The following is a 26,589-nucleotide window of genomic DNA, read 5'->3' on the forward strand; positions in this document are numbered from 1 at the left end:
ACTGGTCTCTGTGAGTTCCAGACCACTACTTAGTGAGACCCTGTTTCAGGTAAACACATGCACACACAGAGAATGTGTGTGTCTGTCCTGGGTGCCTCGGGTGATGGCATTTAGACTCTAAGGGTATCGCAGTGGGTCTCCTGCGTAGCCTGCTAGTCTATCACTGAAGTGTATCCTGGGGCAGGTTTCTGAGCCTGAGCTGACTGTAGCTGTGAGCACTGCTGGCTGACTGGAGACCCATCCCAGGCCAGGAGCCCTGCTGAGGGGTGCTCTCACTTCACTCTGTAGATGGTAGGGTTCCAGTCGCTGAGTGGCATCTGCTGGCCTGACTTGCATACCCTTCCCCTGGGCCTGCACTCTTCATGCTTGGAAGGGCTAGGCACCCAGCCCCAGTTGCTTGGGCCAGGCTTTGAGGGCCAGTCTCCAGAGCCTGCCCCCCTCTTGCTGCCTCCCATCTGCCCCGGGAGCTGCTTATCAGGTAACCAGAGCCCTCAGCAGAGTCCACGCCTGAAACAGGAAGCCCTGCTGGGCCTGTGTACAAGCCACTACTGAGAGTCAGACTTGAGGATGGAGGCGCAGCAGGCACTGGCGGCCTCCAAGGACGGGGATGTGGCCACCTTGGAACGGCTATTTGAGGCTGGTGCGCTGAGACCAGACATCACTGATGATTTGGGGGCTGGCCTGGTACATCATGCCACCCGGGCTGGTCACCTGGACTGTGTCAAGTTCCTGGTACAGAGAGCCAAGCTGCCGGGCAACCAGCAGGCACACAACGGGGCCACACCAGTGCACGATGCAGCAGCCACGGGCAACCTGGCAGAGCTGTGCTGGCTGGTCCGTGATGCAGGCTGTGGGCTGCAGGTAAGCTAGAACAGGACAGCTCTGTGCCTATGTCTGTGAATCTGACTGAGGTGAGTCCAGAAAGTCCGATCCCTGGAAGGCCCTGAGCTCTCAGTCAGAGATGTGTGCCTCTGCCTCTCCCAACCCACCCCTTCCCCCCTAAAAAAGCACAAAACCCTTAAACACCAAGGCCACAACCTCAGATATGTCCAGCACTGGCACAGAAAAGTCACTGGGGTTTTTCCACACCTCCCTCAGCAAGGAGCACCCAGGGCTGCCAACAACGGCCTTGCCTGTGTTCAGGGTCTCATCTCTGATCAGACCTGATCAAAGGGTCGAGAAGTGGATTTATAAAGTGGCTTTGGGTACGCAGGACCTTGTACCCCTAGGGACACTGTGGTAGTAAGAAGGCTCTGGGATGTGGTGACCATCTTGCTAAGGCATTTCTATCTGAGCTACCAGCCTCCTACCAGCCTGCGTGCTGAGACCTGCTTGGTACAGGCAAGGGACTTAGAGTTGTTAGCCATGGCTGCCTTCTTGAGAGCTCAGAAACAGTCAGCAGAGTCGGATAGAGCCGGAGACACCAGCACGTGACATAGAGCAGTGTGCTTCAGCCTCCATAGCCTCATTCACTGATTCGTCCAATGACCCCGAGGGCAAAGGGCAGACAGACACTGAACCATCTCTAGATTCACATTGGATCATAGCACCCTCAGGGAATGGCCAGGTCTACCGGATGCTTGACACCTTGAGGAGAAATGCCTTGGGGGCCATGATGGAGAGAGGAGAAGCCCAGAGGTCTAGAGGCTGGTGCCCTGGAACAGCCATGGTGGGAATCACTGTGCTGTTAGAAGACTTTCTGAGCATGCGCAGAATGTACAGGGACTCGGCTGATGAGGATGGGAGGCAGCTGGGGTGGGGTGGGACCCAGCTTCTTCCTCAGTCAGGGCGCTCCTTCAGTCTCAGTAGGGGATGGAGGGGATGGAGGAACCGGAGAGGGGTCAGCTGCAGTCATACTAGGGTCCTCCAAGAGACTAACCTCGGGCAGCTGCTTCTGGCCATGCTGGTGCCGCCCAGCCGGGCCACACTGGGACCTGCATAGACTCGGTGTCCTGCTTGTGTCCTGGTAGGACCAAGATGCCTCAGGTGTCTCCCCGCTGCACCTGGCTGCCCGGTTTGGACACCCGGCCCTGGTGGAGTGGTTGCTACGTGAGGGCCATGCAGCCACACTGGAGACACTGGAAGGGGCCTTGCCACTGCACCACGCTGCTGTAAGTGGTGACCTGACCTGTCTGAAACTCCTGACAGCGGCCCACAGCAGGTGAGAGCCCAGAACCTTACCCACAATGACTGGCCTCTGAGGGGGGAGGGGGGCTTCACAGGGGGGAGGCAGCCCGTACTGGTTGAAGGGGGAGGGGCCTGCAAGAGTTGCACCCAAACGGTGCTCAGGAAAAGCAAACTCCTTCAGCATGCTGACGGGGTTCATCTTCCATATTGGAGATCCCTTGACTGGACCAGCCTCATCAAATCCAAGGCCTTGTGCCCCACCCTCTAGGGTTTGTGGGTAAGGGAAGACAAGCAAACAGTTTCCAATTGTTTTCATTCCTCCTTTGCTGTGTTCTGGTCTGAGCCCTATACAAAGCTCACCTTGCTAGAACAAGGTGGCCAGACAGGCTTTGTAAGGAAAGAAACCCAAACCCTTGCCCCCTGAGGAAATCGTTCATCTCCCAGCCTCAGTTTCCCCTTCTGGCAGTTGAAGCTTGTAATCACCTCTCCATGATGAAATAGAAGTCCCCCTCTGGGGTGGATCCAAAGTCCCTCAATGAGTTGCAGGGTGTCTGTGGAAGCTGCCATTACTCCCCTGCCTGGGTGGGTGGCACCGTGCTCAAGGGCCCCAGAGATGAGACAAGGCCGAGGCACAGTCAGAGACCTAGAAGACAAACATGTCTTGAGCCAGGAGCAGTTAAGAGCCAAGGCTTCCTGTTAAGGGAGGCCACCTCCTCCCAGTTCCAGTGACCACAGCTCTAGCACAAAGCAAAGACTCTGCTCACTGGATAGAGCCGTGTCTGGCAAGGGGTGCTCTGTGGCAGCAGCAGACAGTACTAGTCATACAGAGGCAGAGGGGGCCCTGAGGAACGAGGGGTTAATTCTGTCTCTACAGAATTCTGTTGAGAATGCAGACTCAGTCAAGACTGTGACTTGCCTCCATCTAAAAGAACTGCTATGAGTAAGCTAGACCCAGGCAAGGAACAAGTTAAAGACAGGTTGCGGCAGCATAGTGCACAGAGCCCATTGAGGCTGCAGATGGCAAGAGTTAAGAAACCTCAGACAAGCTGGGCAGTGGTGGTGCATGCCTTTAATCCCAGCACTTGGGAGGCAGATGCAGGAGGATTTCTGAGTTCGAGGCCAGCCTGGTCTACAGAGTGAGTTCCAGGACAACCAGGGCTACACAGAGAAACCCTGTCTCAAAAAAACCAAAAAGAAAAGAAAAGAAAAAAGAAAAGAAAAGAAGAGAAAGAAAAAGAAAACTCAGACAAAAAGGTCAGGTGTCGGGGTCAAGGGCAAGTCTGTGACACCCAAGGATGATGTCAGTTTTGGGTAGGACATTGACCTTCCCTGCAGCTGGTCACTGGGAATTGAGTCATCCAGGCCCAAGAGAAGCCTCAGCTCCAGATGCTGCCCCGCTCATCCTCCCTGGGGCAATTCTGGGCGCAAGCCTCATGAGCCTCCCTCCATCACAGTGGTGTGAACCAGCGGACATGCAGTGGTGCCTCTCCACTCTACCTGGCCTGCCAAGAGGGCCACCTGCACCTGGCACAGTTCCTGGTGAAAGACTGCGGGGCTGACGTGCGCCTGCGAGCCCTGGATGGCATGAGCTCATTGCACGCTGCGGCTGCCCACGGCCACTACTCTCTAGTTGTCTGGCTGGTAAGGGGGCCCTGTGGGGAGTGAGGTACCCTGGGGGAACAGGTCCTAGACCCAGCTGGGCCTGGAAGGGGGCTCTCAGGCACCGGGTTCACACACAGCACCTAAAGCATCAGGTGGAACCTCGCGCCTCTGCAGTGCCCACCGGACTCTAGGAGACACGAGGCAGCCCCAAGGGCCCCTTCCTAGGAGTCAGGCGCTTTGTCCTCAAAGCTCTGCCTATGGCCTTGCTTGCAAATCTAACTCAGTCATTCTAGACTCTGACCATCACCTGTGCTATGTCCCAGATCTGAGCCTTACGCTGGCTGTCCCGCCACCTGGATGTGTGAGCCGGTGGAATGTGGCTGGAGAAGTGACCACGGTGGTGGCATGTGGCAGGGCACAGGTGATTTATCCACAGAGACCCTTGGATTGTGTCAAGATGGGCACACTCTGCTCTGAGTAAGAAGTGGCCACAGGGCCACAGGACCAGAAAGGCCATTCTAGACGGGGAAATGTCCAAAGTTCCCCTGCCTGTCGATTGGGTCACCAATCACCCAAGAGACCCCACAGAACAGAGTCAAAGGCAATCCCGATGTCCACATTTCAGGAGGTTAGCCCATGGGAGCGTGGGCATGGCTTTTGGCTGGACATCCTGAGAGGACCCCAAGCTGGGTGCTGTAGAGCAGATCCCACTGTGCCCTTACAAGGCAGATGAGACCAGAGATGAAGGCAGGCCTCAAAGCACTCTAGTGTTGAACAACAGGACAGATCCCCAGCTATGTTCGCAGCCCTGAACCAGAGCTGGAGGGATGGTGCCATAGCACCCAGGTCTCTGGCAGCACCCACTGAGGAGCTGAGACACCCAGGGGCGGCCTGTGCTTGAATCCTCTCCATCTCCCCTATCGCTGCGTCTCCATGCGGTCGGTGTTCCTTGTGGGCTTCCAGTGTTCAAGTCCTGTCCTCACATAACGTGCCCTGGCCTGGGATGCCACCGGGGTCACGGGGCATGTGGGATGAGCCAGCTCTATCCCAAGGCTTCCTGGGAATATCCCCATTGCCCACTGAGGATCACAGCTGGGAAGCCCCATTTCTGCTCTGAGCATCCCAGTCTCTCCTCCCTGAGAGAAGCTACCCCAAGTCTACCCTCAGCTAACAGCCTGCCTTCCTTGGTTCTCTCACCAGGTGACATTCACAGACATCGGCCTGACGGCACGGGATAATGAAGGAGCCACTGCCCTGCACTTTGCAGCTCGCGGGGGCCACACACCTATTCTCGACCGGCTCCTGCTCATGGGTGCCCCCATCATGAGAGACTCCTGGGGAGGGACTCCCCTGCATGATGCAGCCGAGAATGGACACATGGAGGTACACTGCAGTGGGTGAGGGGCTGGGACTCCGAGCTGGCACCTCGTCGGTGTGCCATTGAATCCTCCCAGAAGACTTCTGGAACAGATGCCAGTACTACCCTTCTATGGAGAGCGAAAGTGGGCACAGGGGGCAGAGCACATCCCTAGGTCATGAGCTATAGGGAAACTATTGGCTCAGAAAAACCCCTGTCTCCTGCTCCAGGCTAGCTTGGTGATGTGTGGTTGAAGGCTGTATGGGCTAACCTGGCCCCGGGTGGCCCAGTTTCTAGGAATGAATCCCCAGAACTCAGGACATGCAAGGATGAAAACATCACAGATGAGGAAGTGCCAAGCTCTGAGGGCCAAAACTGCTGGTGTCCTGTCTGGGTCTGATCCCCTGAAGGTTCCTCTTCCTCTACCCTTCCTGCCCTGTGAAACTTGAGCTCCACCCCACCCCTCCTACCCGCTTCCTGGATTCCTTATGAGTGTCTGATTTTTGCCAAGGTTGCCCTACAAGTCTCCAGGCAGACTCGACTCATCTATGAGGATTGTCACTAGAGACATCTCAAGTGTCCCAGCATGGGTCAGAGTTTGGGCAGCTGTCCCTAGCAGGACCCCTAAATATTCAGGGAGACACCTCAGCAAAACCAAACAAGAGAACTCCACACAGTGCTACCACAGACTCACTAAAGGCCACCCTGGACAGTCCATGGCAGCTACCCATGGGCCTTTCTCTACCTCCCCTACCTTCCAGGCAGAGGCTGCCTCTCAGCTGGCTCTGCTCTCTTACGGGCCCTGCACAGCTCACTCCAGCTCTGTCCCCAGGTTAGCCTGGAGGAGTCAGGAGCCTGCCAGAATCTCTGGGACCCCTCTCTGTCCTCTCTGGTGAGGATAAAGCATCCTGGGTGGAAAGACAGATGCCAATGAGCTGGAAGAGGGGAATCACTCCTGCCCCACCCATGGGAGTCTGCTGGGCCCCAGGCCAGGTACCCTTCCAAGCTCTGCCCCCGGGCATCAGGCCCCAAGCACACCCCAGCTCCTTTTTAGGGAGAGATGTGCAGGGCAGTGGAGTTCAGGCCTTTTCCTAAGCAGTCAGATATTTTCCCATATAAAACTGTGCAGATGCCCATGAAGCAAATAAAGAGGAGCCATTTCCTCAGAAAGGAGTCCTCAGAGGAATTTACCCTCCTTTAAGTCTTACATAACCCAGGACTCGCAAGAGTGCTCACAGCTGGGCTCCTGCCTTCCTGCCCCCTGGCATATGAGAGCAGACCAAGGGCTGGGGTGGCACCAGGCACACTTATGCACATACACATGCCAGCAAGACACTCAAATACACAGAAATAAGCCTAATTCGTCTGCTCCAGTCACTGCCTTTCCCCTAGTCACAGCTTAGCTGCATCCCTGTTTTCACTGCTGTTCAAACAAGTGTCCATTTTCAAACCTTCTCTGTCCCACAGACAGGTGCAATGGGTCAAGGTCAGGCTTCATAGGACACAAGTGCCTGTGTAGCTTGCAGCGCTGGCCTGAGCCATGGTTCTCTAACTTAACCACAAGAGAACTTCAAAACACGCCAGCAGCTCTCTCCACACCCAATTCTGGTTTAAACTGGTCCTTGGTGGGGTCTGAAGAAGACTATTGTAAACTCCCAGGGTGGGGGTGGGGTGGGGGACTCATATAAGTTAGATGGGAAGACTGTGTGTGAACTGTATGTGTAAACCAGTCTATAAAAAGCCACAAAGACTGGTGGTGCACGCCTTTAATCCCAGCACTCGGGAGGCAGAGGCAGGCGGATCTCTGAGTTCGAGGCCAGCCTGGTCTACAGAGCGAGTTCCAGGACAGCCAGGGCTACACAGAGAAACCCTGTCTCGAAAAAACCTAAAAAAAAAAAGAAACCCTGTCTCAGAAAACAGAAAACAAACAAACAAACAAACAAAAGCCACAAAGACGAGACTCCTGAAGAAGAGGCACACAAGGGAAGATGCAGACTGGCTAAGGCTGGCATGGGAGGGGCTAGAGAGAAGGTAGGGTGCTTCCAGCAAGGCTTTTGGGGGAGAGAACTCATGGGCAGGAGGCCATAATATGGTGTAGGGAGGCCATCATCAAAGGCTGTATTAGGACATGAGGACAGGCGACTTTGAGGCTGTTTGAAGGAGGGCACTGCGGTAGGACAGGCAATGATGAAGAGGACAGCTGTATGGCTGCCTCGGGCCAGATGTGTGACTGGCTATAACTAATGGTTAGCTCTCTACCCAACTAGATGCAGAGAGAAAGCCCAGGAATGCCCACTAATGCCCTACCCTGTGGAGGTTCAGCCATCTGCTGCGTCTCATGCCTGTGGTGCATGCCCAACCCTCCCTCATTCACAGTTAGTCTCTCAGCAGACACAGAGCAAGACATGTTTATCCGTGTCCCTCTGTAGGGTCCCGGACTCGGGCTGGCTCAGGTGGTTACGGTGATTGGGGTTCTCGTGACAGCAACAGGAAAGTTAGCTCTGCCAGAACAGCCCTGCTCAGTGAAGACCGCATTTGCGGGGGGGGGGGGGCTGTGAATCTCTTCAAGGCTCAGGGCTCAACTCGCAGGTGTGAAAACCCAGTCTGTGACCATCTGAGCAAAGGCTTCAATACACCTCACTGCCTCGGGTAGACCTCAAGTGCACAAGTGCTCAGCTGACCCAAGAGGGTTGTGAGAAAGGTTCCCGTTCTCGGGAAGGCTCCACGGAATACAGTGAGGGGACTGGCATTTTGTTTCATCTCAGCTCTAAAACTGAGGCCAGTGACAGCAGTTGCTGGGCCTGATGTTGAAGCATCATTGGTCTGATACTTTTTATTTTATTTTATTTTGTTTTGCCTCTTGGTTTTGACGCTACATTTGTTCTCAGTTAAAAGGCTAAGAAACTATGCTGACTTTGTTTTTAAAAGAGTCTTATGTAGCCTAAAACTCACTGTGTAGCAGAGAGTGACCTTGGACTTCCAACCCCCCTGCGTCTGTCTCCTGTGTGCTGAGATCTCGGGCATGCACTACCACACCTGGTTTAGGTAGTATTGGTGACTGAAGCCAGAGCTTTCCGTATGGTAGACAAGGACTCGACCAACTGAGCTACATCACCAACTACAACAGCCTGACTTTCTGACTGTTAAATTTGTCATGATTCGGCATACAGGAAAATCAAGCTGTTACCTGTCACCTGGCCATGGTGGTACATACCTATAATCCCAGCACCTGGGGACCAGAAATGAGATAATTACAAGTTGGGGGCCGTCATCAGGGTGATAACCTGTCTCAAAAAGGAAAAGCAAAACAAATACCCAAAGAACAACAAAACACCTTTTATGTAATCTTGACATAACTATGAAGTGAGGCTGTGGCAAAGATTTCTATTTAGCTTATTGATTAATGAGGAGTTCACAATTCCCAGTGACCCTGTGTACACAGATAGGAAATGTTGAGGGCCTTCACAGCTGGGCAGAGATGCGGGACGATGGCCACTCACTGGTCATCTCTGACCACCCCCTTCTTGTGGGCAGGTGTCCTGTGTGGGGGTCAGAGGCATGGGGAGAGCAGGGAGCCCCGCGTAAAGCCCACTAGGACACCTGGGGCTTCACCCCTCTCTACTTTTCTCAGCTGAGTCTGACTTAGCCATCGGGCCCTCCTGGTTTCCAGCACAGGGTTTTAATTATTTAGAAGCGATGTGTACGGGTTGATGCTATCACACGTGGTGTTGTGTTAGAAGAGTGACTGAGGTATTAGGAAGAGCTGGGAACAGAAGGCTCAGGGTGTCTTGGTGCTGAAGATTCAGGATGGTTGCTCTCAGTGACCCAGAGCCCCCCTCCCCCCCCTGCTTGTCCACGGGGCAGCCGTGGGGCAGGTGGATGGTGGCTATGAGGTCTTCATCATGACCTTGGGGAAAATTCTTAGCTCCCTCATTCCCCTTCTGCAATCCCGAAGTAGCTGAGGCTCCCACCGTGGCTGGGAAATAGGGCTGGAGCCTGGCACACATGGCACTCACGGGATGGACTTGTGTGCTCCCTGCTCCCAGCGCAGATTTGGGCCTCCAGCTGGGGAAACTGTGGCATCAGATCCAGGGTGGATGCCAGCGTGAGCAGCTGGGAGGGAGACAGAGAGGGAGCGAGCAGGTCTTGGGGGACTTGGGGAGGGCCATCTTGCTTTACCAAACCTTCAGTCTTTCTCTGTTTAAATAAAACAAACTCACAAGTCTCCATCTTCTCTCCCGCCCCCCTGACACCCCACCCCACCCCCGCAGATCAAGCTTCCACAGGGAATTTCTGTCCTGCAGTTTGGTGCATCTGTTGGGGACTCCTTCAGGGTGACTTTGTAGCCAGGAACCATCAGTTCTTTTTGTGTGTTTGCCTCCAAATGTCTTTATGTCCTCTTCAGTAGTGAGGGGTGCCTTTGCCAGAAATAAACTGGTAACTGGGAGCCAGCTATGGTGAGGTGTGGTGAGATGCACACCTGCCACCCAGCATTTGGGAGGTGGGGGCAGGAGGATCAGGGGCTCAGACTCAGCTACATAACAAAGTTGAAGTCAGCCAGGGCTAATTTAGGAGACCCTGTCTGGCAGAAGAAAAGGAAACCTTGCATTTCCAGCCATTTTTGTTTTTGTATGTCTGTAGTTTAAAATGATCATCTGCTGCTTTCTAGCCCTCGTCCATTAGAAGGCCAGGAGCCTGTGTTCTGAAATCATTCTCTCGCCTCCGCCTGCACTTTCTGCAGTCTACTGTGAGGGACAGGAGCCAGGTAGGCCTGTTTATACCTCCAGGGACTTGCTGGAACACCTGGATTTGTGCTCTGGCGTCTGCCATCTGTTCATAAGGACCTCAGCCATCATCTCTGCTCCACAGTTTCTCCTCTTCTTCCGGGATTCACATTACATGTGTGTTTGACCTTACGATCCAGTGTTCGAGTTCACTCACAGAGACTGCACAACATAAGAGGAGGGAAAGTTTGTTCTGGCTCTCAGCTTCGGAGTTTTATTCCACGGTCACTCTCTCTTGGTGCTGCAGGCCTGTGGCCACACAGAACATCATGATGGGAACATGCGGGATGGAGCTCAGCTCTGTGTACCTTACCTCTGAGAAAGAGAATGAGCAGGGATTAGGGTCCCGGTATCCCACTAGTGTACACCCCACTGGCCCAGCATCCTTCTAGTAGGCCCAACCTCCTCAAACCTCACTGTATCTCAATGATGCTACAGACTAGAGACCGAGGCAGGCCCCTGGAGGAGGTCTGTCCTGATGCATGTCTGCTACTGTTTGTTTGTTTGTTTGTTTTTTCCTTTTTGGGTCTCTCAGCAATGTCTCAGTTACATTGTTTAAAGTTATGTTTTGAATGTAGCTTACCAGTGAGGAGGTTTCCTTGGGGAAGTTTCATTCATCCTTAGCGTTGGTTAACAAACCTCTCCTCCCCCCCCTTACCTCCACCTCTCCTCCCCTTACTACTCCCCCTCCTCATCCTCCCACCCCCTACCCTCACTCCTTTAACTCCCAGAATCCCTCCTCTTCTTGCACATCACATGTATTCTTCCGATACTTTTTCAATGGGGCTGTAGGTGGCTTCTGCTTGGCTTTCCACACACCGTCTCTCAGGGTTAGCCTTCCCTATCATTTCCTCCTTACTCTGACACTCCTTCCAGTTAAAGTCTTTCACCTCCCAGTGTTCCAGCACTCTCCTTGATTTTGTCTAACATGCCCTCCTTTCCTTAATGTGGGCCCTTCAGGCCCCTTCTAGCTGCCTGGCTTCTACTTATGCTTCAAGTTAAACATACACAAGATTTGAAGCTGGATCCACGTCTGAGAAAGAGCATGTGGCTTTTGTTTTTCTGGGTCTTAGGGACCTCATTTGGTACAATTTCCCCATGGATCAGTTCTAATCGGGGTTCTCTTTACTAGTTCAGCCTCTAGTTTTAGTATTCATGTCTTTATGCCTCATCTGTCATTTTCAATTCATTGAATCAGTTATTCCTTAGCTTGGTCTTAGTTTTGCTTATTTTTAAATTTTGAGACAAGGTCTCATTATCCCAGGCTGGCCTTGAGCTCACTATGTAGCAGAGGATGACTTTGAACTCTTGGTCGCCCTGCCTCCACCTGGGTGTGCTGTCGTCGTAGATGCTGCAGGTGTACACCACCACACCTGTTTAAGGTGCCAGGAGTTGAACCTGGGAATTTATGCATACTAGACAAGTGCTCTGACAACTGAGCCACGTCCTAGCCCCATATCGCTTTTTTAAAGATTTATTATTTATTTTATGTATATGAGTACACTGTAGCTGTACAGATGGTTGTGAGCCTTCATGTGCTTGTTGGAAATTGAATTTAGGACCTCTGCTCTCTCTGGTCAGCCCTGCTTGCTCTGGTTTATCCTGCTCAGTCCCTGCTGGCTCAGGCCCAAAATTTACTTATTATTATAAATAAGTACACTGTTGCTGTCTTCAGACACACCAGAAGAGGGTGTCAGATCTCATTAATGGTAGTTGAGAGCCACCATGTGGTTGCAGGAATTTGAACTCAGGACCTTTGGAAGAGCAGTCAGTGCTCTTACCCACCCTCATATCACTTTTATGGTCTATGATACCATGTCTAAATTTTCACACTTGGGTTTTATTTCTTTGAAGGTCAGGATCACGGTGGTTTTTCTGGACCTGTGTGTTGGGGTCAAGCAGTTCTCCTGTTCCCATGCATCCTTTGTTTCTATTGAGTGTGTGCTGGACAGTATAATTGGAGAATGCTCTACAGTTGTAACTGGAGTGGTTTCTTATCTCCTGTACCAGGCAAGTAGGAGAGCTACCAGCCTGGGTCCGTTTTAATCTTCATTCCAGGCTAGAGGTTCCTCCACCTTAAAGCACAAGGCAGTCAGCTGGCTCATAGTTGACCTTAACCTACAACAGGGGGTTGCCAATTAGAGCTCTTTATTCAGTTCCTGGTCTCCTTGGTCCCTTGTTCTTTAGGCTACTGGGGGAACAGCTCTGCTTGTCAGCACCTTTGTAGGATAGGGTGAAATTGAGTGTAAGTTGAGACCTTCCACTGGCCTCCTTCATCTTCAAGTGAGAGTTAGCTCTCACTTCTTTACCCTCTCAGAAGGCATATAGTGTGTGTCGTCGTTTGGTTGCTCCACTTGGCCTTTCTCTTCCCTGTAGTAGAGCCATGTGCTCCCCTCTTGTCTTCTCTGCTCTGGCCTCCTCAGATGTCCAGGCTTGCACCCTCGTCATCTCTTGCCAGCCATCTCTGCTCGCTGGTCCCAGCACCCAGAAGTCCTTCATACTGGCAGACTCCTCCTCCCCCCAACCCCCACCCTGGATGCCATCCAGTCCAGGCTAAGCCTTCTCTGTCTAGCACTATCGGGGGCCAAACGTGATGCTTTGTCCCTTTCTTCTAGTGTCATCTGCTCTGCAGACCCTGTGACCTCCCCTCTGGGTCACCATAGCCTCTCCTGATACCCCATCTTAGCTGTCTTAGCTAGGCTTTGCTTAAGCCATGAGCTCTGCAGGAGCTGGCCCACTCACCTGAGAAAGATGTCTCATTCGCATGGAAGGGGTCTATGAGGGACTGAGTGGGTCCTTCCAAGGCAGGCCTCTGAGTGACCAATTCTGTAGTCAGGGAAGTGGCCTGAATGTCCCCATTGACACCCAGTGAGCCATGTGTGTCATTGACTATTCCTTTCTCTACAGTGCTGCCAGACCCTGCTCTCCCACCACGTAGACCCCTTCCTGCGGGATGAAGATGGGTATACAGCGATAGACCTGGCAGAGTACCACGGACACCAGGATTGTGCCCAGTTCCTGAGGGAAATGTCTCGGCCGGTAAAGCCTCAGGGACCCTGTCTATCCTGGGGGGTTGGGAAGGTGGGCCTGCAACTGGTTATAAGGCTCATTTAACACCTGTCTCTCGCCTCCAACACTTGTCAGGAGCAAAGGCCTTGGAAGGATGCAGTCAGTTACTTGGTCAGCCTGAGGAAGCAGAAGCCAGGGCAGGAGCTGCGATGACAGTTCCTGGGATGGGGACAGGCTGTGCTGGGGGTTAAGCCAGGACTGGACAAATATTGCCTGTTGTGTGGACCATAGAAATGGTGGTCTGTGTCGTGCAGATGCTATTTCTGACTAAACAGGCTCAGGGTTGGAAGCAAGACCCCACGCTGTCTGAGGTAACCAGGCAGCCCATCACTCGCTGGTGGCAGCAGGGTCACTTTACTCCATGTATGACTCTCAGAACTGGGATCCTCAAGTATCCACATTGGTCCCTGTGTCCAACACAGGACAGAATCCAACAGGGATCTGCCTGATTAAAGAGTTAAGGGAATCCACAGAGAAGCGAGCAGGCTCCTGTCCTCACTGAGATCCTCCCTGCCCTGGGTCACTGCAGAGATCGGGAGGTGGGAAGGGTGGCTGCTCTCCGTGCCCATTGCTTGAACACCTACTCCCTTGGACCAGGTCCCACCTACCTTCCAGAAGTCCCAGACTAAACCCCACCCCAGGCATGATATGAACTCCAAGGCCAAAACTCTCTGTGCAAGCAAGTTCTTGGCCTTCCATCCCCATAGCCTGGCACAGCCAGTCAGCCCCTTCTGAACCTTAGCTCACCTCAGGGAGAGGGTCTCTGCATGCTCCCTTTCCCACAGCCCATCTTGCCTTCTTGGGATTGATCTGGTCCTAGCTGTGTCTTTGAAGTTACATAGGACCCAAGGCAGCACCTCACCCTTGTGCCTGGGGACTGCAGTATCTGGCACTCCCAAGTCTGCACGGTGACCCTCCTATAGCCTAACAGGGCCCATTCACTTTCTGTACCCCAATATTTTCCTTCCTGCTCATATGTGAGCAACCTCCCAAGCTCTGCAAGCCTGACCCTGGGCCTTGTGTGGGCTCAGTGGTGTATATTCCTAGAGTCACTAAGAACCCCACATGTAGGGATAGAGCTTGGTGGCCATAGTGTCTTCTTGATGGCACCTGGTGACAGCTAGGGATGCCTGACACCACCTCTGCTCAAGCTGTCCTCTGGGCCTCCTACCTCATGAGGGAGGACAGGCTGTCAGCTGCAGGCCGGTGGCAGGGGGGGAGTACCTGATGTAATATTGATGGAAATGCAATATGCAGAGGTCCTCTGCACCTGCGCTCTCCTGTGGGCCTGAGGAGATGGTGAAACCCATTATTCCCCGGACACCACTGTCCTGAGCTGCTCCCAGGGGACTTGTGGGTCTAGGAGAGGCAGCTTGAGTGTTAGGCCATCAGTATCAAGAGCTGACGGGTGCACCTTCAGTGAGCATTTACATTAGGGGGTCTGTGGGACCTTGGCACACCCTCTGCTGAGTGTGGGGCCTGCCTGGAGCCCTGGGGACATTTAGGCCATGCTTCTTCCTGGTCCTCAGTGTCCTTCTGCACAGTAAGAGGCTGGACCTCCTTTCCTAGGTGGGACAGAAGGCTGTTGAGGCAGTAGCCTGCTGCCCACCCATCTCTCGGTTAGTTGATAGCCTGACTCCCTGGTGTCAGTGGGAATCTGAAGGCTGTTGCGTGGAAGTTAGCTATCATAGAAGGGCTGGATGATATCTGTGCAGGTCTCCAATCCCAGGGAACACAGCCCTCATCCCTGGTTGCTGGGTTACCTGCTTGCCTACCTTGCACTCATTCCCACCAGTGTGATGCTGGATCCTCTTGGGCACATAGCACCAGCCTCGGCTTCCTCATCCTCAGAGTGGGTCTGAAGACCTCATTTGGGGGCAGAAGCAATGTTCTTCTCCTGCCCTGTCGCGATGGCCTTAGCTTAGTCCCCCTCTTCTTGCTGCAGAGGAACCTAGAGCCCCTTCATAGATGTAGGGAAACTGGAGCTAGAGAGGGCTGGGGACTTCCTTGGATAGAGTCTTGTCTCAGGGCGGAGTGGCAGTGACTGCCCACAGTAATGGAATCTCAGCTGTAGTGAACGGTGTCCAGCTCCGTCTGAGGTCATGATTTTCTCAGCCCGGGTGGCATTACAGACTTGTAACCCAGCTCGCCACAGCTGCCCTCCATGATTAATGCATGGCAGGCTCAGCAATGCTCAAATCTCACCAAAAACAAGGAAAGAGATGGCGGGCAATGGAGCCGGAGGGACTGCCACCTTCAGAACAGCTGTCCCAGGCAGGATATGCTCAGCCATTTGGACTCAAGGGTGGAGTCGGGCACCTCGCCCCCTCCTATAGCAAGGATTCCCTCAGGGTCTGTGGCTAAGACTGAGAGGCAAGGATGCGGGGGCTCCTACTTCCTGGGGGGCCACCACAGTCAGGTTTCCTCCTGCCCATGGTCAGAGGGGTCAGCACTAGTGTTTTCCTGTGTAGATCCAATCAGATGTTTCTCACAATGCCTCACCCATAACAACCCACATGCAGCCATGACATGGGGTTCACACTGGCTTCCCTTTCTTGTTCAGTGGTGAAGAGGGCTTCAGGGCCCGGTTAGCACAGGGTCCTGAGGTCTGCAAGCTATTGTTGGGCTGCTCTGTGGCTGGAGTCTATTCTCCCAGGCCAGACCAACAGCTTACCTCTTTTCTCCTGCTAGCCTGAGAAGGCTGCTACCAGTGACCCCCTAAGCCCCTCAATCTTTCTTGGGGGAGGTGGGCAAGGGTACTTTTTGCCCATTCTCTTGCCAATCGATTAAATGGCAGGGAGGGAAGCTGAGGCTCCCAGGCGAGGGTCCCACCCCAGTGGCTAAGCTGATGGCCCAGATGGCTGCCATGTCCTCGGTGAGCTTGTGTCTCTGCCAGGGAGCCCTGAACCTGGGGCAGGTCCACATCAGAGTAAGCAGCGTTCAGATTAGTCCTGTCCTGTGGGGTCACTCCCTTAAGGGTCAAATTCAGCATCTGTTGAGATTGTCAGGCCCAGGAGCTGCACACACACCTCCCCCCCACCCCCCGAGCTTCTGCTGCCCCTCCCCCAGCCATGTGTTGCAGCTGTGAGCCCTTGGAAAGCCTCTGGTTCCCCACCGTGCACTGTGAGAGGCACTGCAAGTTGAGCACCTCTGGGTAATCTTAGGTCCTCCACCTCCCAGAGGTCCACCCTTAGCCCTCTACTATGGGGCGGAAGGCTCCGTGGTAAGGGATCCTGTACCCGGCCCCAGCCTGATGGCCACCTGACACCTGGACCTTCAAATATTAATGTGATACCTCCCACTCCGGGGGCGCAACTTCCTCGGCCCCCGCGAGCTGGGACTGGGACAAACACGGCTCCCTGTGCTCGGCTGCCCAGCGCCCACCTCTGAGAGCCTCCCATGCTGAAGCAGGCAGATGCTCCAGCCCCGCAGCTTCACGTGTGGGGTCCCAGGTTCTGCAGACTCACAAGATAAATGAGGTGCACAAGGGGGCGTTTGGGGTCTGTGCTGCTGTCTTTTCCCTGTGACCTGGTGAGCTGAGGGTGTTGGGTGGGATGGGACTGAAGGGCAGGACAGATTCACCTTGGCCATGAGTGAGGCATGCCCCAAAGGAGCCAAGGATTGGCCTGGGCAGTGCAGGATGCTTGCACCATGGGGTACAGGCTGAAGGCCATCTCTGCTGATGTGGGAAATTTTTTGAAAGCAAATACAACAGAGTAATAATCCAAGCCACGGCAGGTTCCCATCACAGATCCTGGCTGTGGGGCCACATGTTCTGAATTAGGGCAGGTTCAAGCCAGAGCCTCTTCCCTGCTCGGGTTGTGGGGGCAGAGGTGGGGGGAAGGGTCGTCTCACCAGCACCATCTTAGGGGCCTGACAGTTATGTTGGCTTCCTCTGCCCCCTGGAGGGAGGTGTTGAGGTCTAGGCATGGCTGTGGGGTGGACACTCAGAGGGGTGCTATGTGTGTCCAGTTAGCTGCAGCCAGGATCTGGGCATCTGCATGCCAGAGGGCATCAATGTAATGCATGCCCCCAAAACTCGGTGCCTCCGTCCTGGACAGGGTCAAGAAGCCTTCCACATCCGCTCTTAGCCAAAAGGTGCCAAGCTCAGCTTAGAGGACATGGGAACATGAGGAGGAGGAGGAGGATACGGGGGAGGTGAGCCAACGCCTCACATCTTTTCTTCCTAACCAGAACAAGTAGGAACAAAGATCCCCTGCTTCCCTGGGTCGGGTCTCTCAGCTGAGACTGATCATGGCTACCCTGGGCAGCATGTTCAGGTCAATGGCTCATCCACTGGTCCAGTAGAGGTAGCCAAGAACGGTTGGCTACCCAACCTAAACATGGAGGGGTTGCTTCTCCCATCTTTGATGGTCCTGTTTTGGTGGGGCTTGGACACTGAATACAGGTCATGACTTGCACCTTTGACCTGAGTAGCAGGTCCCAGCTACTTGGCAATATAGGCTAAGAAGAATTTCAAGTATCCTATCTTGCCTCTCTACCCAACCAGTATATCTGTCCTCTTAGGGGCTGGGCAAGCTAACCAACGGTGCAGTTGTTTGGGGAAGATTGCAAGACCAGACTCTTTGAGACAGCTCCTCAGCTTTGGGCACGTTAGGGGTCATGCTCAGGCTCTCTGGGCCCTGTGTGGCCTGTGCTCAGACACTGACATCCTCGTTTGATGACATCCTTATGGGGACCTGCCACTCCCCTCCACTTCTTTACTGGATCTCACTGAATCCCCTACCCCAAGTTACCCTCAGGCCCATGTCAAGTAGAGAGCCAGGTGTGTCTCAGGAGGAGTGAAGCTCAGTCGCAGGGAAATGTGTGCGCGCGCGTGCGTCTATGATCCCATCTGTGTGGGGCTGAGAGAACTGAGCACAGCTAACCCAGCATCTAGTCCTGGAGTAAGGCTGGAGCTAGCTCACCCTGAGCTGGGCTCTGAAATGGGTGGGTGGTACAGACCGTTAGGAAGCACAGCCACCCAGCATGGGTAGGCAGGAAGACCCAAGACGGGCAGGGTCCTAGGGCTCCCTCTTACACTTCTCTCCCTGCCCTCTGAGTTACACATGTTCCAGGAGACCGTCCATGCTTGCCCAGCAGAGCTGGGACAGACCCAAGTCCACACTCACCAACCAGATTTGCCCATCCCCAGGTGCCAGTCCTGATGACACCCCCACCCCCACCGTTTCCACCTCCTCCACTGCTGGCTGCAAAACTCTCCCTGGAAGAGGAAAGAAGAGGGGACTCAGGACTCAGGAGCCCCTCATGTGAGTCCTTGGTCTGGGCAAGGTGCGGAGGGTGGCAGAACCCAACTGGGAGGAACTTCTCAGAGGAGCTAGGCTCAGGCAACTGAGCATTCAGAGCCCCTCTTTCCTCAGAGCTCCTCCCAGGCTACTTTCTGCAGTCTCCAAGGTTGACATTTTCTATCTTGGAAACCATGATGACAGTAACCTGAAATAAAAGAAAGTGACTTTAGTGGGACCCAGGCCAGAGACCTCAGCAGGCCAGTGAGCATCCTTGAGCATCAGGAGATGGAGAGGGCCACCCTTAGAGGATTGTGACCAACCGTTACCAAAATGCCATAAGCTGGCATGTAACTATTTGCAGGCATCACATACAACGAGGTTTCATCTTGACCAATGAACAAGTTACAGCGACAAGCTCACATGTAGGAGTTTGTGTCTGCCTATGTGGGCAAGTGTGTCTATGTTATCATTGTATGTGTCTGTGTCTTTATGTGAGTGTACATGTATGTGTCTATGTATGTCTGTGTATGTACTTGTATGTCTACATGAGAGTCTAGCGTGTCTGTGTGAGCATGTATGCGCCAACCTGTTTGTGTTTCTCTGTGTGTGAGCATGCATGTGTTTTTGTCTACCTGTGTTTTTCTATGTGTGTGAGCATATATGTGTCTGTGTATACCTGTGTGTGTGTGTGTGTTTCTGGTGTGTGAACATGCATTTGTCTGTATATAGTTATGGGTATGCATGTGCCTGTGTGAATCTCTCTCTCTCTCTCTCTCTCTCTCTCTCTCTCTCTCTCTCTCTCTCTNTGTGTGTGTGTGTGTGTGTGTGTGTGTGTGTGTGTGTGTATGTGGTGTCTATCTGTGAGTGAGTATGTCTGTGAATGAGTATGTCTGTGAATGGGTCTGTGTGCCTGACTAGGGTGTGACACAGCTCAGGGTCATGGCACTAGTGTGTGTTTATAGGGCATAGAGAATGGATTAGGAAGAGGCCAGGCTTTGGGCTCTGACAGGGCTGGTCTAGGTCCCTGAACCTTCAGGTCTTATGGGTTCCCGGCTCTGCCCAGGCTCTAGAGAAGTTGGGGGGTGCTATGGTAGGCAGAATCAAATAACATACAAGCTTTCTGGTGGCCAAGTTGGGGCAGGCCCTCTTGAGACCTCTATGCATGTCCTAGTTGTACCATTTTGCCTCTGACCCCAGAGGGCAGAGCTGACGGGTCTTGGGCTCCTGGCCTAGAGTTCCTGGAAGAGTAGGGCTGGCCAGCATCCAGGAGCTCCAGGCGTGGCATCTCTGTTCTCCTGTATCCCTGCCGGCTGATGCCCCTCTGACTCCAACTGTCTTCAGCAGCTGCAACTCTCAGCCCAGTCTGGCCTGCTCAGCCTGTCCCAAGGGAACCAATGGCCTGCACGGCCCCTCTGAGGGTCACTGCCCCAGATGCCCTTCAGGTGAGTATCTTCCATTCACTCCCCATCGCTCCACTTGAAGGCTAGTGCACCCCATGTTCTCACATCCCAGACAGCTCTGACCACCCCAAGTTTTCAGAAGACAAACTCAGGGCAGCTGCAGCCAGGCCCCATGACAAGAAATGCAGAGCCTTTCTCTGTCATCTCAGAGGGCACCTCTAGGCTCAGGGTTGAAGGCTGCTGTCCCAAGAGGCGACCAGACAGCTGCAGGGAGGTTCCGGAGTCTGCTTCTCTGGAGAAAGCTGTGCCCGCCCACCCCAACTTTTCCAGCCCCACCTTTCCCTAGGTCTCAGAGGACTCTGAGAATCACCAAGTGATCCTGGTCCTCTCCGAGCACACAATTCAACAAAGTTCAATAAGTCTTGCATTAGAGAACTGGTGGGTGGCAGCTTTGTCTGCACGGCTGGTTTCACCCTCTTTCGCAGTTTCTGTATGGCATGCCCTAAGCAACCTCATCCAGTCGGCGTAGGACCACACCCAGGGGTTAGGTGGAGTCAGCACTTCCTTTTGCTCAGGACCTCACCTTAATCAGGCTAGGGACTGGGGGGGGGGGTAGGAATCACACACTGCTCAATCTTAGGTCCCCTTAGGGAGGGCATGTCACCTGCCTGTCTCTACAGGGGCCTGAGGTGGAAGCCCGGGACTCCCATGATGGCCTGGCCACTCTACAGCTGGATGGGTTGCCTTCAGGAGACCTTGACATGCTGGTGCCCACACAGGATGAGCGTGGCCGGCCCATCCCCGAGTGGAAGCGGCAGGTGATGGTGCGGAAGCTACAGGCTCGCCTGGGTGCAGACCATCCTCCAGGAGATCAGGTGTCAAGGAGGGAAAGGGAAGGAGCCAGAGGAGGATCAGCAGGCCAGAGGGAGGGACAGAGGAGGGCAAGGCTCCAGACAGAGGATGGGGGCTCACCAGAGGGAGCTGGGTTGGGGATTGGGGAATAGGGTGGGGGATCGAGTAGAGTGGGATGGAGGGTTGGTGTGGGATAGGCAGGTGGAAGGTGGGAGAGATGGAGGTGAGGAGTGGGGTGAGGAGGTGGGATCATGGCCACAGAGTAAGTGCCATGAAGGAGTGGGAGGTGCCAGTAAGATGTTCCAGCCCAGGTCTGGAGCCCAAACTAGATGTCCTCTTCTTGGTTACTGTGTGGTCCCAGCTTCCTCTTTTGCCATACATAAGATCTCAGGGCTCCAAGCGAGGCATTTATGGCATCAGAGGGGGTAGGCCCATGGTTTCTGTCACCTACTAGATTGGGCCAGCCTTGCTGTCCTGGTGCTCAGATTGTTGCAGAGATACCAATGGGAAAGTATGACCCAATGAGGGCAGGGTGGGAACGAACCCATGGCGAAGGGCAAAGCAGTATGAAGTGGGGATCTAGGAGGTGCTTGAGAGAGGCTCCTCTCTGGGCAGGTGACCTTGAACTGGAGCAAGAACATGAGGAGGAACCCATGGGAGTTTGGGTCTGGGGCATTCTCCACTCTAAGCAGAAGGGAAAGCAGGTGCAAAGGTCCTGAGGCATGGTGGTGAGCAGGCACCAGGGCTGATCTGCTGAGATGGGACTGCTGAGTGGGGGAGGGGTGTGCTGAGGGGCTAGCAGGCATCTAGAAAGCATCTGTGACTGAACAGAGAAGGGACTGTGATTGTCCCAGTCGTTCACAGGACTTCTGGGTGCTGTCCCGGGCTAGTGGAACTAGAATCTTGCCCTAAAGAAGTGTGGGTTGTACTGCAGCCAGGTTTAGAGCTGAACTATGGGCAAAGGTTTTAAAACCAAAGCAGGATCATTCCATTATATCAGTCACATCCTTTCCAGGTGCTGAGGGCTCCTCCAACAAATGGGTCTGCACAGCATAGCACAGCATGGGGGAGGGAGCTGGGGGAGTGGTCCCTTGAAGGCCAAGGATGGGCTCAAGGTTCCTCAGAGACAAGAGGCTCTGGGCTATGGATAAGAGTTCATGCAGGGTTTGGAGTGATGGCTTGCACAGAGCAGAGGTCTCTGTGTTGGCCCCTTGCAGACAGACACTGCCTAGAACAGTAATGTCCATCCCCAGGCTGGTGAGGAGGCAGTCAGGGTTGCTCAGGGTTAAAAGTGGAGTGCCGGGGTATGTTGGCAGTCAGCAGCACTAACGAGTGTTAGAAGACCATGGGGAGCAAGCAGTCCCCATCTTTGCCAGCCTCCAGCTTCATGCTGTAAAGCCAGGGGAGGGCCAGCTGGTGTCCAAGTTCTAGGCTTTAGGGAACCAGGCAGAGCACTCGGGATTTTGAGCTGTGTTGGCTGCTGACCCAGCCTTCCTGTACCCAGGACCAGAGTCAGAGGCAGGACTCAGGCCCCACCGCTGCAGAACAGGCAACTTGGAGATATTCACAGACGCACCAGGCCATCCTGGGCCCCTTCGGAGAGCTGCTAACAGAGGATGATCTTGTCTACCTGGAGAAGCAGATCAACGACCTGCAGCTCCGGCGCCGATGCCAGGAGTATGAGAGCGAGCTGGGCCGGCTGGCAGCTCAGCTGCAGGCCCTCCTGCCCGAGCCCCTGGTCAGCATCACTGTCAACAGCCACTTTCTGCCCCGGGCTCCCGGCCTGGAAGACGAGGAAGCTCCAGTCCTGGCGCCTGAACTCGAAGCCTCCGAGGAGCCCGGGAAGGCTGAGCCCAGAGGGCAGCCTTTGCCCTTCTGGTGCAGCCACATCGGTCGCCTGGTGCGCAGCATGTCCCTGCTGCTGAAGGGCATGAACGGGCTGGCACAGGGCGAGGAGAAGCCACCGTCCCCAGTCCCGCAGGACCCAGGCAAGGAGACCATTGCCGGGCCCTCTCGGAGCGAGGCCCAGCGCGAGATCCAGGAGTGTGGAGTGTCAGTTCGGACGTTGCGGGGAAACTTCGAGTTCGCCCCTGATCTGCCCTGCGCCTCGAACTCGGGTCCCTGTGAGCTGGGGGTGCGGCCCGGCCAGTGTCTGAGAGGCTGCTGGTCGGCACCGCCACAGCCCCGAGGCGACGCGATGGGTGGGGAGCCCCGGCCAGGCGACACGGAGGAGGCCAGCGACTCGGGCATCAGCTGCGAGGAGGCTCCGTCAGAGGCCGGCGCGGGTTCGGGGCTGGACCTGGCCAGCCTGCGCAAGGAGCGCATCGTCATGCTCTTCCTCGGCCATTGGAAGAAGTCCGCCTACACGCCCGCGCTCAGGACAGCCGCCTGCAGGACCCTGGAGGCTCAGCGTGCACGATCCAGGGGCCCCGAGGCCGCAGCTAGCCCCCGGCCATCCTCCCCGCAGGCCAGCGACGGCCCCCGGCTCGGCCACCTGTGGCAGCAGCGTGGCATTATCACCCACCTGCTGGGCACCTGGAAAGCCATCATGGCGCACGTGCCCGCCCGGCAGCTGCGGAGGCTGAGCCGCAGGGCGCGCGGGCCCCTGTCCCCGGAGCAGTTCTTGCCGCACGTGGACGGGGCCCCGGTGCCCTACAACAGCCTCTCGCTGGACCTCTTTATGCTTGGCTACTTCCAGCTCCTGGAGTGTGACCTGCCTGCCGAGGAGCGCAAGATGCGTCACCTGCTGTGCTTCGAGGTTTTCGAGCATCTGGGCGCACACGGCTGGGAGGCTGTGCGAGCCTTCCATAAGGCAGTGACCGACGAGGTGGCCGCGGGTCGCCGCGCCTGGACTGACGGCTTCGAGGACATCAAAGCCCGCTTCTTCGGCTCCAGTCAGGGTTCCCCTTGGGACGTAGAGCCGGGTCGCAAGCTGGGCCTGACACCACTCGGGTCCTTGCCCCACGCTGCCCTTCCTGGCAGTGGCCCCGAACCTGCAGCGGCGCCAAGGCTGGGGTCCGATTCCCAGCGGAGCAGCTTCAACAGCGGAGACATCTGTGGCTACATCGACCGCAGCTTCGCCTTCTGGAAGGAGAAAGAGGCTGAGATGTTTAACTTTGGAGAATGACTGTTCATCTGGTGTGATAGGACTCTAGGGGGAGGTTTGGGGTTCCTTTGTTCATTCTTTGCACTTCCCGGGGGGTCAGGTGAAGTGGGCTGACTTCTGTCTGTCTTCACAGAGATCAGAGGTCTCTTAGGCCACGGTGCCCATCTCTTCTGAGCAGTGATTGGGGTCAAATCCTTCTCACTTGTGAGCACAGCCCTCAGGCCATATGGTCATATGGGTCATATGGGTCTGAGGGTCCTGCAGCCAAGGAGCTGGTGACATAGCAGCAGGGGCCCCTTGCAGGTCTTGTTTCCAGCTGTCATGAGGGTGTCTCTACTTCAGTCTCAATGGCTCAGTTGGTCTCAGCTACACCGCCACCTTCTCTATACTTCCCTTTGGGCCTCAGCTCTGGGCCTGCCTCTGCTGTTTGTTTGTTTTCTGGCAACTTCCTATCTCTAAAACCAGAGGGAGCTGCATTTAGAGTTAACAATCTCCCTGACAGGAGGAGACATCAAAGCCTCAAGGCAGACAAGTGGTTCTGCCCCGATTCTCCTGCTGGTCAGTCATAGCTGCTATGGTATGAATGCTAGCAGCATCTCTTCTCTGGCACTGCCTGGCCACGGAGGGAAGGCTTCCTGTTAGGCCTCTGTCTTCCAGCTGACTAACCCTTCCAAGACCCTCAGATGGAGGCGGTGGCTGAACCACAGGAGGTCCCTAAGAGCAAGGATACCAAGAATATCCATCCACCAAGAGGATAGAAAGGTTGGTATCCTCTGAAGGGAAACTGGCCTTCAGAAGCTGGGAACAGCTTACAGCAAGGGGTAAACATAGCAGGGGTGGTCATGTGGACATCTGGGTGTCACCTTCCCACTTGGGCACAGAGAAAGGAGTCAAACACCTTGGGGATTCCAGGTACCATAGAGAACCACAGGAGCCAGGTGCTAGAGAGTGATCCCTCCCCACCCCCAGATTGCTGACTGTAAGATAGAGCTTGCTTGATTCCAGCTTCTGGTGACAGACAGAAGGATGAGCCACCACCCACCTCATGGGGCCCAGGAGAACTGGCCTGGAGTCCATGGAGGACTTTGGGGTAGTGACTTTTTGAGGAGACTACAATTGGCATGGGACAGGGATCTGCAGTCAAGTCTCTTGGGGGCAAAGTCATACACAATGGGGACAGGCCATCTCCAAGAGTCTCCTACAGTGTCCCCGCATCACCACTAGGGGGAGCAGGGAGCCCTAACCTTGGGTTCTGGGATGATAGTAGAAAGGCTGTTGGCTGGAGCAGAGCCTGCACAGACTCAAGGGTCCCGTGGTCAGGGACCTCCAGGGAGATAAAGTTGGCACAGGGCATGGGTTTCGGTGCTGGGAGAGCCACAAAGGATAGTGGTATAGGTCCTGGCTCCAAGTTGCCTCCAGCCAGGGCCCACCTTGGGACCTGCTCTGAGAAGACGGGGCGAATCCTCCTTCTCTGCCTTTGGCTTCCTCTGCCTTTAGAGTCTCATCAGAAGCTGAAGCCAGACGTATGTTTGCTAAATAAAATTGCCACCGCAATACCCACACACCAGCAAAAGCAAGTGCCCCCTCCCAGCCCTGTCCCTCTGGTGTAAGCTGCACCTTTTAAAGATGGTGGCACATTTTAGTTTGGTGAATTCACACTCGGAGACTATTCTGGGGAGATAACTGCATAGCTGATCCTCTTCATCACAGTACCCAAAATGGAAAGTGACCCGAAAGCCCATGAATAGGAAGGAGCTGTGCCTGGTGTCATCTCCAGCCTTGGGAAGGAAGGTCTCACCATGTCCAGATGAAATTTAAGCCCATGTTCTCAAACCAATCTCCTCAAAGCTCATGATTCACCATCAAGTAATCAAAACAGTGGCTTGTGCTCCTCCAGCCGTGTGCACACATCAGGCCCAGACTCACGGTCGACGGTCTGTAAAGGATATTGTTCTTTGCTGTTGGAGAGTTCTCCTTTATACTTCTCAAACCCCTGTGATTTTTATTTAATCACCCTAGGCCTACTTTAAAGGCTCAGCTCTTGGAAGAAACCTGTCATTTTGAGCTCCTAGTTGAAAGGGCAACAGAAACCCCATTTGTCTCCATTTAAGGACCAGCCTTGATTCTGAAAAGAAGGCCGTAGGCACCAGCTCCAGGAACAGCCTGAGGATAAACACAAAATGGGGGATATCTCAGAATGAGCCATCTGTACTGGGCAGCCCTATCTCATCCCATGGTTAAACATTCGTGACATAGAAATGCAGACCTCTGATCACCTGTGACCCACCAGCACCCACCAATGAAACTTTAGATTACCTAATCCTTTTAGAGTACCCTTCAAGAAGGCCTGCGTACTTTTATCTGGGGTCGCCATTTCAAAAAATGGTCAAACCCCCACATGCTGGTTGTTTCTGCAGAATAAATGTTCTTTGTTCTTGCGTACTCTCTGAGGCTGGGGTCTTCCTTCAGTGATTTTCAGACCCTTACACTAGTGTTGTGTCTCCTGCCTGGTCTGCCATCCAATGATGCACTGAGCCTCTAATGCCCGCATGGTCTGCTGGGGACCTGCTCACTTGGCACAGCCAGCACTCTCTGTGACAGAGCCTGCGTCACCATTCCTGTCCTTCGCTCCCTCTAGACAGAGCAGGGAGGCCCCGACCCTGCAGATGGGGTGTTAAGCAAAGCCTTCACCTTGCTTCAGTACCTCCCCCCCCCCGTGGCTCTAAATGCATCCCAGACAAGGACACCCATGAGGGTCCCCTATACCACGTGAAGTTAAATATCAAAGCCAGAGAGAGAGTCTCACTGTGGCCCAGAAACAGGGCGAAGAAGAAGGGCCTGGGGGTGAGTAAGGAGGGAAGCGCAGGGCAGGGGCCCTGCAGTGTGAGGAACCTGGCAGGCCCTGCAGGGCTCTCCTGGGGATGATCAAGTTCTTCCTGGGAATGCGGCTGTAGTGTCTGCTACATGAATGTCCCCAGCTGCTGAACCAGTCAGGAAGATGTCATGTATCCAGCACCCTAAGAAATTATCCAACTCTGCCAGG

General features: G+C 54.5%; 1 protein-coding gene across 1 annotated transcript; it reads left to right on the plus strand.

Annotated features, from left to right (window-relative positions):
- Positions 1-22: 22 nt before the first annotated feature.
- On the plus strand, positions 23-25,899 carry Espnl (espin like). Its single transcript, XM_029538762.1, has 9 exons — positions 23-861; positions 1,971-2,161; positions 3,582-3,768; positions 4,930-5,112; positions 12,778-12,909; positions 18,095-18,209; positions 19,533-19,630; positions 20,269-20,463; positions 21,945-25,899. The coding sequence occupies exons 1-9, from the start codon at positions 568-570 to the stop codon at positions 23,565-23,567; spliced, it is 3,018 nt and encodes a 1,005-aa protein (XP_029394622.1). The 5' UTR covers positions 23-567; the 3' UTR covers positions 23,568-25,899.
- The last annotated feature ends 690 nt before the right edge of the window (positions 25,900-26,589 follow it).

This window comes from Mus pahari, chromosome 5 (assembly GCF_900095145.1).
Source record: "Mus pahari chromosome 5, PAHARI_EIJ_v1.1, whole genome shotgun sequence".
Taxonomy (NCBI): Eukaryota; Metazoa; Chordata; class Mammalia; order Rodentia; family Muridae; genus Mus; species Mus pahari.

Excerpts from the sequence above, each read along its gene's own strand:
- Espnl (XM_029538762.1), top strand. The coding sequence starts at position 568 with ATGGAGGCGCAGCAGGCACTGGCGGCCTCCAAGGACGGGGATGTGGCC. Across the intron at positions 18,210-19,532 it reads AGGACTCAGGAGCCCCTCAT|CTGCAACTCTCAGCCCAGTC; the intron begins GTGAGTCCTTGG and ends TGTCTTCAGCAG. Across the intron at positions 19,631-20,268 it reads CTGCCCCAGATGCCCTTCAG|GGGCCTGAGGTGGAAGCCCG; the intron begins GTGAGTATCTTC and ends CTGTCTCTACAG.